This window comes from Artibeus jamaicensis, unplaced genomic scaffold (assembly GCF_021234435.1).
Source record: "Artibeus jamaicensis isolate MK-2021 breed Jamaican fruit bat unplaced genomic scaffold, CSHL_Jam_final contig_700, whole genome shotgun sequence".
Taxonomy (NCBI): domain Eukaryota; kingdom Metazoa; phylum Chordata; class Mammalia; order Chiroptera; family Phyllostomidae; genus Artibeus; species Artibeus jamaicensis.
The window spans coordinates 12008675-12022033 of NW_026521930.1; the positions used below are offsets into that span (position 1 = coordinate 12008675).

The following is a 13359-nucleotide window of genomic DNA, read 5'->3' on the forward strand; positions in this document are numbered from 1 at the left end:
GGCCTATCAGGATGATGCTCTAACCAACGGAGCTACCGCACCGTGAGGGAGTGCTCCCTTCTCTTCTATAGATGAGGAGACTGAGATTCAGGGAGGTCATGCAAGGGAGGAGTGGCAGAGCCTGGAGATCACCCAGGAGCCCTGAACACCCTATGTCCTTTTTTTAAGACACGGGAACCTAAGACTTGCTTGTTCCTTCTCGCCTTGCCCCCCAACCAAGGACTTGGAAGCCACTCCTCCTACCCCCCCCAATACCATCTCCCGTCTTTGCAGAATACCCAGAGTAATCCCAGGGAATCTGAGGACCCTGATTTCTCATTGCAATACCACACAAATTGGGGGAGTCATCATGAGCTGACCCACATCCAGTCCCCTCTGGTTGGCCCAAAGAGCACCCCACACTTTCTGTAGTGCAGGAAGCCCTCCCCAGCAATGCAGGACGGCGTGCACCCAGGAGGCACAACCTAAAAAACAAAGTACAAACTTTATTTTGTTTCTTTATAAAGGCATGGTGGCCTCTTGGTTCCCCGCCCCCGCCCCCACTTTCTTTAACAAAATATAATAGCTCTCCTTGAACACAAAGACCTCAAAATTGTAAAAAAAAAAAATAAAACCAAACAAAACAAAAAGTTCCGAAAACAAACAAAAACCAAAAAAAAAACAATCAACAAACAAAACAAAAAGAGAGAGACAAAGACATTTTTGAGGGTCGAAGATAGGCAACCTGGAGGGAGAGGTGGGGGCCAGCTGGCGGTGGAAAGTGGCAAACCCTAGTGCTGAGGTGGAGCAGGGAAGGGAAGGCAGGGCAAAAGGGCAGCAGCAAACCCCAGTGAAGAAGCAACTTCCACCCTGGAACCCCAGAGAGTCCTGACCCAGCCAGCCTTCCCAACCCATGTAAGTGCTTAGAGAAAGAGGAAAACCAAAAAGTGAAGGGAAGGGTGAATTAAAAACTGACACTCCTAGGGCTAGCTCTAGGGAGGGCAGAAATCTGCTGGGGTTTTATTTGATTTTCCCTGTTCTTAAAAACATGTGTTTAAATGAAAAAAAAAAAGTTTTGGCAGAGAGAGGCCAGGCACCTCAAGTGTCAGCTCCCCCAGCCTCCCTGTGAGGCCCAGCCCCAGGTGTCCAGGTGCTCCCACACGCTCACTCCCGCAGCCCCAGCCCCCAGGACCTCAGGTTGGGTGGCCTTTGCTCAAAGGTCGATTTACAGTATTGAAAAAGAGGTCATAAAAGAGACCCAAATGACGTTGTAATTTTGTAAAAATTCCTCACTCGCTGGCCTGCATGTATTCCCTGTTGCTGACCCGGCCCCCTCAAGCCCCCAGAAGGGAGAGGAGGGCTGAGGGGGTGGTCAGGGAAGCCCCCCAGTCCCGGCCAGCTCGTCTCGGCTCTGGTCCATGGCATCGCTGTCTGAGGCTTCCGAATCGGAGGCAGTGTCGGAGGCCTGGGCCTCAGGGCAGCTTCGGACTGGCTTCACAATTACGGCTCGCCGCTGCTCCTCTTCCTGCTCCTGCCTTTCTTGGGTGCCTTCGATGTGCTGGATTGCCTGGGAGGACAGGCTGTGCTGAGGATGGCTGAAGGCATGCAGACAGCCAGCATCTACACACACACACACACACACACACACACACACACACATTCCAGAAAGGTCCAGAAGTAAGCCCAGCAGAGCAGCAGGGGGCCTGCTAAAGTCAGGGGTAGCAAAATCCTCTCCTTAGCTAAAAACCCCCTTGGTTATCACAGGGCAGGGCTGCTTGGAAGTCACCACCATTTAGTTTATTTATACACTTTAAAGTTGGTCTGTTTACTAATAAAAAGTTTTTATAAGTAATTTTATTATTCAATCTGCTAGAATGATGTGCAGCTAAAGGTCCAGGAGTTGCTGGGCCTTTTTTGGTTTACGTTTCTTTCTTTCTTTGTGATGTCCTCAGCTCCCTAGGGGTCTCTGTCCCAGGATGGGTACAGCAGTGGACGATGGGTACAGCAATGACTTCAGGGCTGACCTACAGAGCTATCATCTTCTTTCTTCCTCCTCTGTAATTAGCTTAACTGTCACCCTCCCAGCTACTGCCACCTCCATCCCCATCCCAGGTCCTAGGAGATGAAGATGAGAGGAAGTTCTGGACCAAACCAAGAGCTGGATATAGGAACTTGGAAGCTGGAAGCTCTGGAAGCAAAGGACCCTCTCCACAAACCCCACATGGAGAAAAGGAACAAGGTTTTCCAGGCCATCCCATCCCCCATCTCTGCCCCTGACCATCCCCACAGAGCCCCTGCCAAACCCCTGCAAACAGAGAAACTCAGGGATGAAAACAGAGACACACACACCCAGCTTCCACGCCTCCCCTCACAGTCAAGCTGTATCTAACTTCCCTTCAGTCCCTGCTTTCTGATCTCCCCCAAAGGGTTTGTTCCCAGAGGACAACCCCCACATGAGGCCCACCCCGAGCGCAGGTACCTGCACGATGGTGTCCAGATTTTGCCGGGACGTGGAAACTGAGTTGATGACCGAGGAGGGGCCCATGGTGACGACATTGATGTGGTGAGGAGTAGGTGGTGGCGCAGGCACGATCACCGTGGGATGGTGGGTGGGGGCCGGAGGGGGCAGGAGCTGTGAGACAGAGGCCCTCAGTCTTTCTCCAAAGGCTCAGGGACCTTCCCCTTCCCTTCTGGCAGTCACAGGGGATATAGGACGTCCTCCAAAACCATGTCTCTGTGCCCACTGCCTCGAGACAGTCTCTGCCAACCACTCACGGAAGGCCACGTAGTTTAGGGCCTCTTACTCCCTTATCTTAAGCAACAAAGGAAAGACAGCCTAGAGAGGGGCGTCCAGCCATCCAAGAACTCGTGGCCCCTTCACTGTCCAGTGCCAAGCAAGAACCCTGACATCTAGTGCAGTGGTGGTCAGGAGTTTAGATTCTGGATTTAGACAGCCAGGGTTCATTCAAATCCCTGCCCCAATCACTGAGGATCTTGGGCGTTGTAATTTAGCCATTCTCGGCTTCACTTTCCTGATCAGTAAAACAGCCTCAAAGGGTCACTACAAGGATTCATGTAGTAACGTAAGATACCTGGAAACTAGGAATGTCTCTATTACTACTCTTTAGGCCCTATGTCTGCCCTGCAGGGCCCTGAGGCACCAATGCTGAGCCTGAGAGCTCCAGCCTCAGCCCACACGGCCCCTCCCAGGTGCCTCCCACTCACCTGGGTCCGAAGGTGCTGCTGTTCCCGCTCCAGCTTCTCCTGGTGAAGTAGTCGCACCTGCTCTTGCTGCTGCTGCAGCTGCACCTGCTGTGCGATCACCTTGAGCTTTTCCGGGTACATGTGAGCCTCCAGCGAGCGAACCTGGGGACAGAGAGGCAGGCTCACGGGCAGGGCCCAGACCACACTCTGGCTACTCCTTCAGTGTGGGGCCCTCAGGGCTACTGAGGTCAGCCTCCGCACTTTCTACCCCTTGAAAAGCAGGCCATTTGCTCCTGCTGCAAACCCGAGCAGGAGCCTGCCACCCTCAGGAAAAGACCTGGGGTAGGGACCAAAGTCCTACCATAGCCTGCCAAGCCCTGTCTGACTCACCTCCTCTCCTACCATGACCTCCCTCATGCCATGCTCCCTCAGTCCTTCCATCCCTCTCTCCAGCCTCAGGGCCTCTGCCCATGTGATTTCCTCTTCCTTGGAGCACCCTCCTCTCTGCCTGGTTAACTCTGAGAACTGACCCCCTGGCCCACTTCCCACAGTCAGCTCAAGCCTTTTGACAGAGAAGCCATGGAGCAGCCTCTCCAGAACCAGCCCAAATCCCCTTCCCAATGTCCATGCTTCCTGCAGGACCCTTTTCACAGCTGCATTTCTACAATGTAAATCCTGACTAAACCTTCTACCCCACACAGATGGGGACCAAAGGGCAGAAGGCACCTGTTTGATTTGCTTCCCACCGGAACCCCCATTCCTAGACCTGGCACAAAGCAGGCGCTCCTGTAACTAACTGCTCAAGGGAAGCAGGGACAGGAGAAAAGGAAGAGAGAGGGACTGGAATTCCCCCACAACAGCCTGCTTGCCTGCCTCACCTGCTCCTCCAGCATCATGCGCACCGAGCGCTCCTTGTCCAGCTGTTGCCGTAGCTCAATCATCTCCCGCCGCAGGTCTTCTGCCTTCTCATCCTCCCAGATGTCTGGGGAGCCAATGCCCTCATCCTTGTCCTCTGCCCGCCGCCGCTTGGGGGACGAGCCACTCAGCTCCTGGGGACCCCAAGGGGTTGGTGAGTGTGCCTTGACACCCTTGTACCACCGCCACCAATGGGGAGGTTGGAGGGCTCCATCGCAGCCCCCAAAGCTGTCAACCCAGGTGCTCTGGCACCGGGAGCCCCATCCGGCAAAGCCAACAGTGACCAAGGGCCAGAAACAAAGGCAGAATGGACCTGCTTGCCAAAACCTTCTAGATCTTTCCAGAGTCGCTCAACTGCACTTTATGGATGGGTTAACTGAGGCTTGGGCAGGAAAACAAGTGTCTGAAGTAGGTGTGTCAGTGGGGAGGGTGAGACCTGCGGCCTCATGAGAGTCCCAGGCCAGTGTTTGAGCCCAGACATGCTCATGCCAGGAGGAGCAAGCCAGGAGGAGAACAGGTATTGAGGTGACGGGAGGCCTCTGCAGGTGCTACCTGGATGAAGCGCTTGAGCTGTGTGTTCTGCTGCAGGAGCCTGGTCTTCTCCTGCTCCAAGGAGAAGATGTACTCCGCCGTCTGCTGGAGAATGGCTGCCTGAGGGCAAGAGGGACAAGTCAGGGGCCCCAGTGCACACCATCTACTGAAGCTCACTTCCTTCTCCCTGCTTGAGCCCACCACCTACTCCAGGAAGCCCTCCCAGCCTTCACCCACCTTGCTGAGCTTCTCTCCATCTGTGTGGGGGATGAGGGTCTTGAGGGACTGGAAGCCCGCATTGATGCTCTGCATGCGCCTCCGCTCGTTGCTATTGGCAATTTCCCTCCGAATCCGCCGCTCCTGGTCCCGCTGAGTCTCAGGGGTCAGTGGAATGTTGGCAAGACTGCCAGGAAGGGCAGGGACACACTCAGGCTAGATGTCCTCCATGCCCTGTCCCCCAAAGGGCCCCTATCTTTACAGTTCATCTCCACAGGGCCCCCGGTGTAACTTTCATTTCTCCCCCTGCAAAAGATGCCAGACTTGTCTGATGCCTATACCCCAGCGGATCAGGAGGATGATAAAGCAGCATGCTTTGTGATGCCTGGGTATCAAAGTCACCACGCACACCCCAGGTCCCAGCCCCAGTGTCTGGCCAGTTGGTCTGAGTGGGGCCCAAAACCTGTATGGCCTGGCAAGAATCCCTGTGACTCTGATGCAGGTGGGCTCAGGTGACAATAGGAGATACCTGCTCCCGGGACTCCTCTGAGATCCTTGTTATGCACCTGAAGGACTATCTCCTTCAGAGTCACAATCTAGAGCCCTAAAGAAGACATCCCTACTGCTTTTGCATCCCCACAGCCATGTCTCCAGCCATAGTGCCCCCAGCCTGGCCCCAGCCACCCTGTGCTAAGACTTCAAAGACAAGACAGATACCACTTGCTCCAGGGAGGGAATGTCAAGACAACCACCCCTAGGGACAGTTCTCTCCCATGCCCACCCACTCCAAGAGGCAGACCACCCTGCACCAGAGAAACAAGGCTTCCAGCGTGCAGTGGGCAATGTTATTGCATATTGTGACTGCATCTTGCAGGAGCAGCAGCCTGTGGGGTAAGAGAGAAGGCAGCCAGTGGAAGGGGGTGAAGTTGTGGGCTGAGAGGCACTGGCGGGAGGCAGAGATGGCAACAGGGCCTGTGGGCCCAAAGCCACTGCTCCCAACAAGTGGGCCTCTTTGTGGACTCCAGAAGGCATATCCCCCTTCCCAGCCCTCTCCTGCAACACCCCCCGCCCCTGACCTGATGGCTTCCAGATGCTGGGCTGCCGTAAGAGGCCACTAGCCCCACCCAAAGCCACAGTCCTGGCTTCTTCCTGAGCCCCCTTACCCGCCCTGGGGTGACTGGTCCAGGCCTAGCTCACACCCTTGTGTCTGGGGTAATGGAGAAAGGATTCTGGACAGCGCTGTTTCCATCGATGGGGGACCCTGAGCTTTAAAAAGGGCCTGGTCCTATTCCCCTGCTATGCCATGCCCCCATGCCTGGCCCCAGAGAGAAAGGAGTCTGCGTGAAAACCAGGAAGGGAACACATCTGCAGCAGCGAGAGACAGCCGAGGCCTTCCTTGGGCTCTCTCCAGGACACTGCACTTGTCCTTGCCGCTTCCTGCACCTTGGCCTCCTCTCCCAGCCAAGGGGAGTCAGCTGGGGACAGGCCAGGAGTGGGATCCACATCAGATACTGTGGGGGGTCCTGAGACAAGACGGCTCCTCCACCAGTCCCTGCAGGGCCTCCCTGGGCCCCCTCCCACAGGGTACAGGTCCCTTGCAGGGCTTCGTAATATCAGAACTATAAAGGGAGTTCATGACCCCCCCTTTACAGATGGGGCTTAGGGATCATAAAAAGGAAGGACACAGTTTTAAGGTCAGATAGCCAGGTGTTGAGCTCCACCACTTCTCCCAGTTTCCCGGCCCCTACAGTGGGAGTGACTGGAGTGGCTGAAGAAGACGCAGGTCAGAGATCTGATATGAAGAGGTGTGTCTGCGCTTCAGGAAAGGGTGAGTTGGAACAGAGTGCAGCCTCCCAGGTCCAGAGCAGTGCCCTCCAGAAACTCTACGGTGGGTGGACTAAAGTCCGGAGTCTTCGTGAGACAAGAGAAGATGGGGAGAGACATCCATACCAAGCCAAGCTACCAGTGACTGCCTGGCAGTATCACCCTCCTTGTCCAGAGAGAGATATAGGGAGAGAACCCCACTCACCAAGTCCCTAGATCCCTCCTGGTGATGCCCAAAGGCCAGAGCAGACCAGAGTAGTTAGGAGTAAAATGGAGCCCATGTCCACCCTTGGGCCGCCCTGAGTGCTAGTCCTTACAAAGGGCCAACCTGGAGGGCCTAGCAACAGAGTAACACTTTTGTTTGTTTGTTTCTGAGTTTTTTTAAAGTCTTTTTAAAGTTCTTACTATAATGTGCTAAGGACTTGCTTTGCTGGAATTTTCTCACTGAATTGTCACAATCTGCCTCTGAGTTATGTGGCCTTACAATTCCTGTGTGTGATGAGGACACAAAGGCTTAGAAATAGAATAGCTCAGCAAATGGTAGGGCTGGGACTTGAACCTAGATCCCAGGGCTCTGCTCTTACCCCCGAGAGGTCTCGCCACAGAGCAGAGTGGGCTCTGCACATCCCAACAGACAGGTGATGGTTACACCTGTCGAATGGATAAGCATGGCTATGCCTGGCCATCACATTAACTCCTATTACCACCCCAGAACTCTTTTACATGCTTCCCTGTCTGACTTGCATGAAAATTCAGCAAGGGGGCTGCATCATTATACTGCAACAAGCAATCCAAGGTCCTATGAAGGGAAGTGACAGGCCCAAGGTCAGGAAGCCAGATCAGGGAGCAGCAGCAGGCACCTGCAGGTGCCAAAGCTCACACTCTCCTTCCCGCCAGCTGATGGCACCCTCTACTGAGGGCCCGCACACAGTCCAGTGTCCATCAGAGCCCTATATGTGGCTGTAAGAGGCAGCACCCCAAATCCCTGACTCTTGCCCCTCAAGCCCGTTCATCTGCCCATGAATCTCAGCTGTAGGGAGCACATCCTCTGCCTCTCCCTCATCCCCAGGATGCCCACGAATTGAGGAGACCAAAGACTGCAGGACCCCAGGCCTGAAAGCCTCTGACGAAGTTTCCAGGGGGCAGGGGTGTGGGGTGGTACACAGGGGCCTATGTTGTCTCCTGCTCATCTGAAGCTGCCAAACGTTCCACTCTGTCTTCTTCAACACCAAATTCATAAGCCCAGCCTCCTGGCTCAGGAACCAGCTGCGGTTAACTTGGTGCGGACTTAAATCCCAGAAAAGACTTCTCCCCAAAGCTACAGTTCCTCATGGGGACCTGGGCTGCCTGCCACCAAGACTTTCCGCCCTCACTCACCAAAGCAGCCCTGGAAGTACCAACTGATAGTTTCTTTAATAGATGCAACTAAGCAGGAGTTTGGACCACTGGGTTTGTGGCTCACCAGGGGGTTCTGATTGGTGAAGTGCTGCCCAACCGGGGACTCCTATGAAGGACAGCTAATCGGAATTTCCAGCTAATACTACAAATACCTTAAAGTATTTTTGCATTTCTTTCTGAATTTTGCAGAAGTAAACATGATTTACGGTCATTGTAAGAGTCCTACGCCCACTCCCTCTCACCTTCCACATCAATTTCGGACCCCTGAGGTGAGCAACAAAGGTGGCCCAGGTCCACTAACACCAGGTATCTCTTGCTTCTCACCCTCCCGACTGTCCTCCAACAGTCTCATGGGGCTGACCGGGGGCTGCTACCCGAGCACCTCCAGACAGCACCCTGGGAACAGCACCAGCATCCCAACCAGAGGCTCAGGGCTGGGAGCAGGCTCACCAGGTCTAGATCCTGACCTGCAGCTGTCCCTCCTACCCAAGCCAAGGGCAGTAGGTATCCCCCAACCTCCTTAGACACCCCTGCCGAGTTCTAGTATCAACTTAGCCACTGACAACTCTCATCTCACACTGTCCCAAAGTCACTCGCACACCTGCCGCTCAACAGCTACCCAGCTGGAGAACCACACAGGATTTCTCCTATATTCCCAAGAACGAGAGGGAGGAAGATGACTCTCACCAAGGATGCCCAAGATGCTTATCCTTCTCTCTGCAGCAGGTACTAAAGCCAGGGCCCTGGCCCATCCCCGCTGCTTCTATCCATAGACCTCACTCCAAACAGCCCACCACCTCTGCCCTCAGTACCTGAACACACCACATCCGGACTGTATCCAGCAGACACACCTCCTCCCCACAGCTTCTCCAGTGCCTCAGAGGTAGCCCTACACTCAGTGGGGTCAAGTACCAACTTCAGCCCTGCCACTGACTAGCTGTGGAACCCCAGGCTTAGCCACTTCATCTCTCAAAGCCTCAGTCTCCCCATCTGTAAAATGGGGGGATACAGTCTTACTTCACAGGGTCACAGTGAAGTTTAAATGAGGAGGAGGAGGAGAGCCCTGGATGATGCAGTTCAGTTGGTTAGAGTGCTATCCCCATAACCAAAGGGTTGTGGGTTCAATTTCCACTCAGGGAACATACTGAGGTTGCAGATCCAATCCCGGGTTGGGGTGCGTACAGGAGGCAACCAATCGATGTTTCTCTCACATTAATGTTTTTCTCTCCCTTTCTCTCTCTCTCTAAAAACAATGAAAAATGTCCTCAGGTGAGGAGAAAATATAAAATAAAATAGGAGAAAAGAGAAAGAGAGAGACTGAGAATAACAGGATGCCTTATTCTTCCAGAGTTAGTACTCAGGACTGCAGGATAACCCATGAATCTCCCTTAAAGGGCTGACAAGACCCTTTAGCACCACGAGATTGCAAACTCTAAGGGCAGGGGCCTGGTCTGGTTCACTGTGACATCCTCAAACCTGGCACTGAGCAGGTGCTTTGTAAATACCAGATCAGGACCCAACACACACTCAAAAGCCCCTAATTGTTTTCAAACTCCTGAGGGCAGCTGGTCTCTTTCCCTGCTGAGGGCAGTCCCTAAACTCCTGGTTCTGAGTTTGAGGGCCATTTTAACAGCTACCAGGCATTTTCATCCGTGTAGCCACACTTCACAGGTGCTCCATTTTACAGAGGCTAAGAGCAGTTAGGTGACAGGTGCAAAACCACGGGCTTGTGAGGAACCTGCTGTGCAGTGTAGTGGGGGTCAGGGGGCACCCTCTGAAGAGGCAGGGAACCCTACTAGTCTGAGAGATGGAACAAAGTCCGCCAGCCCAAAAAGTGAGTCCATCTGGCCAGAAAGTCATGTCCAACCCACCACCTCAATTTTCTACAGGTCTCCAACCTCACCCCACACCCCCTTCTAGAAATGAACAAACCCAGAGGCCCCAACTGCACACCCAGTGCACAAACTGACATTTGTCTCCCAGCAGGACAGGCTGAGTATACCTCCATGCCCAGCCCTATTGGGGGATCCTGCCACTTTGAGCACTTGGCCCCTGGGGGACAAATGGACTCCTCTAAAGAGGGCTAAGAACAGGGACAGTGTGAAACCAGGATTCACCACACCAGGCCTGCCCAAGGTCAGTGCCTGCAATGTCCTCTCTAGCATGTGGAGCAGCTCAACCCCTCCTCCCCTGACCAGCCCTCCTCTGAGCAATAAGCAGCGTTTCCCCCTTCCTTTCTCAGGGGCTAAGAGTAGGGCCCTGGGATCATCCTTGAGGTCCCAACCCCACCACTTGCTGTAACTGTTTCCTTTCCAAGCCTGTGTCCTCATCCCACATAGGAATCTTAATGCCCCTTAATTCAGGAAGACTGACAATTCACTGAAAAAAATCTAGCGAAACAAGTCCCTAGAACATATTAAGAGCGCTAGAATTTTTGTTTTAACATTTTACAGCTAGGTCTCCCAGGTGGCCCTTCAGAAGGGCCTGCGCTCAGGGAGGCCCTGATAATTTAAAAACCCACCAATTGGCCCATCCTCCCTGTACTTGAGAGTAGTTGAGGTGGGAGCTAAGTGTGGTGGGGGCTGGGCAATACATGTGCAGCGACTTTCCCCCAACTTGGCTTCTGCAGTCACTGGTGTCCACCAGTCTGGGCCACACCACCTGGGGGCTCCACCTCCCTCAATATCCGAGCCTTACCTTCCCCAGCATGAGAGAGCACGTGGCCTCAACCCCGGGGAGCCATTTCACTCCTAGAGCAGTGCCTCAGCAAAGGGATCAAAGGTCTCAAACTTGGGCAGCAGGATAACCGCCCCCTGCCCCAAAGAAGCAGAGCTGTCCTACCGGTGGTGTTCAGTGTGTACCCCACCAGACCATTCTAGCGATAGGAGTTTCAGGCACTGGCATTTTAACAAGTGTCCAGGGTGATTCCGGTGGGAGTACAGAGCGAATTCATCACCCTTTGGTAAAGGGTGGGCCTGGAGCAACCCGGGTCAAACTTGTGAAGTGGCTCCTGGAGGGGAGCTGCACACCTCAGACCACACATCCACCCATCCAGCTGGGAGACCTGACGCTTTCGGTTTACGACTAGGGGAGGGCCGTGGCATGGGAAAGTTTGCGATAGAGGCTCAAGTGCCGCGCCTGGTGAGATTTGGGATAGCTTCTGATGCCCACTGCCCCCAACGCTCCCCCACCTGGCTTCCCTCGCCTATCCCGCCCGCGGTGGCGAAGCATTGTGCGGGGAAAGCGTGGCCCCGGATCGCCTACAGCTCCCACAATGCCGCACCGGAGGGACGCGGAAAACTACACCTCCCGCGAGGCAGCGCGCGGAGGTCCGCCTACTCCAAGAGGGCTGCAGAGTCACGTCCAGGCCTCGCTAGTAAACAGCGCTCGGGCGCGGGCAGCGAGGGAGCAAGTTAGCGGTCGCAACTTGCCCGTCCGCGGCGCTCCCGGCCAGCCGCGCTGGCCCCTAGGGTCCCGCCCACTCCCACACCCCCACGCAAGCACGCCCCCAACCCCGCTGCAGCCCCGCGTAGTGCAAACACGCACATCACCCGGCTCCCCGTCCCCCCCCACGCCCGGAGCTGCGGCGTGGCTGCATTGTAGCCGCCCGCGGCCCCCCGCGCGCCCCTGGGCCCCCATACCCCTTGCGGGGATCGCCCATGGACAGCGAGGAAGGAGGGAGAGGAAGGAAGCCAACGCGGGAGGGGGAAGAAGGACGCGCGGGGAAAGCCACCAGCACCAAGCATGGCCGGGACTGCTGCAGAACCACGTGGGTCTGTTTGCAATTACAAACGTCGCGACTCGCCCGCCTGCAGCGGACAAAAGTGACCAGGGCCACTCAGGGCCCCCACGTTCCGCGGGAGGAGAGTCCCCGGACGGCGCAAGACCAGAGTGCAGAGCTGCAGCCGCCCCGGCAGCTAAGAAAGGCGAACGGGGTCGGCGGCGCGGGCCATGCGTGCGCACACGCGCGCCCGCCCGGGCTGGCTGGCCCGGGGCTGCAATTGTAGGAAGGGAATGGGGGGAGAAGGAGTACACACCTACAAAGCCCTCCTATCACTTCTTTCTCTGTTTTCCTGAAATGTTGCAAAGAGGGCACCTTCTGAGTGGGCACCATGAAATACTCCATAGCGATCGGCCCCCCTTCTCTGCACGAGCCGGGTCCCGCGGTCCACCGGAGAATGCAAGATGGAAATCCGAATAAAAGGGCAGCGCCGGACGGAGGTGCAGAATCGGCCAGTCCCAGATGCTGGCGGTGGCGGCGGCGGCGGCGGCGAGGGGAGGGAGGGGCGGGAGGGAGGTCTCTCCGGCCTGCCTCCCCGGGCGCGTGTATGTATGTGTGTGCGTGTGTGTGTGTGTGTGTGTGTGTGTGTTTGCAGCTGATCAGATGTCTGTTTCAAGGCGGGAAACAGCTGGTGAAAACTCAGCACTCCCCCGGCCTCCTTCCGCGGAGTAAGGAATTGCATGTAAACAAAGGACTATTTGCAGCGCCCCTGGGGCGGCGCGAGGCCGGAGAGAGAGGGGCTCGGGCCCCCGGGGGCGGAGGGACAGCTGGGGTCTGCAGGCCTCCCCTGGACGCTGGGAGCCAGGGGCAGCGGGCTGACTTGGAGGGCGCTGTGTGAATGGAGCGAACTGCGGCCGAGCTACATGCGCCACTATGGGTGATGAGGTTCATCAGCTGACAGGTTGGCAAGCGTTGAAAAAAAAAAAAAAAAAAAAAGGCACAGCCAGGGAGCCCAGCCGGTGCGGCAGGGGTCTGGCGGGGACTGCCCAGTGCAGGGTCTGTGCGTTCTGCGGTCCTCTGGGGCCGGGGACGCGCAGCTGGGCTGGGCAAAGGCGGCCTGGCGGCCTGGGGTGCTGCTCAGGGCTTTTCCTTTTTCACGACTGTAACTGCACAGAGTGGAGCCACACTGGCGCGCTCCCTCCGAGCTCAGGGCCCCCTAGAAACTTGCGTCACAGCCACCGCTTCCCATATGCAACTTGGGGCCGACTTCGGAGGCCGGCCAGCCTTCCGCCTCCCACCCTCCTTCCCTGCCCCATCGCCCGGCCCCGGCTCTAAAGCCTGGGAAGCCCAGAGCCGGGGAGAGGAATGCAAAGGGGGCGCGCCGATCGCCTCGGATCCTTGGGCAGCTCTAGAAAGCTGGGGCCCCGGCCGGGAGGGAAAGGTGGAGCGAGGCCAGGACAGCAGCGGCCCGGGGGCAGGCTGCCGGCCCGGGGCAGGCTGCCAGCCCGGCTGGGAGGTCTGGTGGCTGCTGCCGGGTCCCGTCCTAACCTTCGACACACACACTTTCCCTC

General features: G+C 56.1%; 1 protein-coding gene across 3 annotated transcripts; it reads right to left on the reverse strand.

Moving 5' to 3' along the window:
* Nucleotides 1-252: 252 nt before the first annotated feature.
* Nucleotides 253-12440, reverse strand: TFAP4 (transcription factor AP-4). Of its 3 annotated transcripts, none has more exons than XM_053671698.1 (7): nucleotides 11709-12085; nucleotides 4867-5032; nucleotides 4651-4749; nucleotides 4062-4232; nucleotides 3205-3345; nucleotides 2459-2611; nucleotides 253-1546 (listed from the first exon to the last, which is right to left on the reverse strand). In XM_053671698.1, the coding sequence occupies exons 1-7, from the start codon at nucleotides 11726-11728 to the stop codon at nucleotides 1352-1354; spliced, it is 945 nt and encodes a 314-aa protein (XP_053527673.1). In that variant the 5' UTR covers nucleotides 11729-12085; the 3' UTR covers nucleotides 253-1351. The 3 variants fall into 3 exon arrangements, with proteins under 3 accessions (XP_053527673.1, XP_037010515.1, XP_037010517.1); XM_037154620.2 differs by lacking the exon at nucleotides 11709-12085 and adding an exon at nucleotides 12105-12440 and having other exon boundaries at nucleotides 255-1546; XM_037154622.2 differs by lacking the exon at nucleotides 11709-12085 and adding an exon at nucleotides 10765-11434 and having other exon boundaries at nucleotides 255-1546.
* Between the last annotated feature and the right edge of the window lie 919 nt (nucleotides 12441-13359).

What these genes read in the sequence shown, in the direction of transcription:
- TFAP4 (XM_037154620.2), bottom strand. Translation starts at nt 12,193, where the DNA reads ATGGAGTATTTCATGGTGCCCACTCAGAAGGTGCCCTCTTTGCAACAT. An exon ending in ATGGAGAGAAGCTCAGCAAG is followed by an intron (nt 4,750 to 4,866) that starts GTGGGTGAAGGC and finishes TCTTGCCCTCAG; the next exon opens with GCAGCCATTCTCCAGCAGAC. An exon ending in ATCTGGACACCATCGTGCAG is followed by an intron (nt 1,547 to 2,458) that starts GTACCTGCGCTC and finishes CTGTCCTCCCAG; the next exon opens with GCAATCCAGCACATCGAAGG.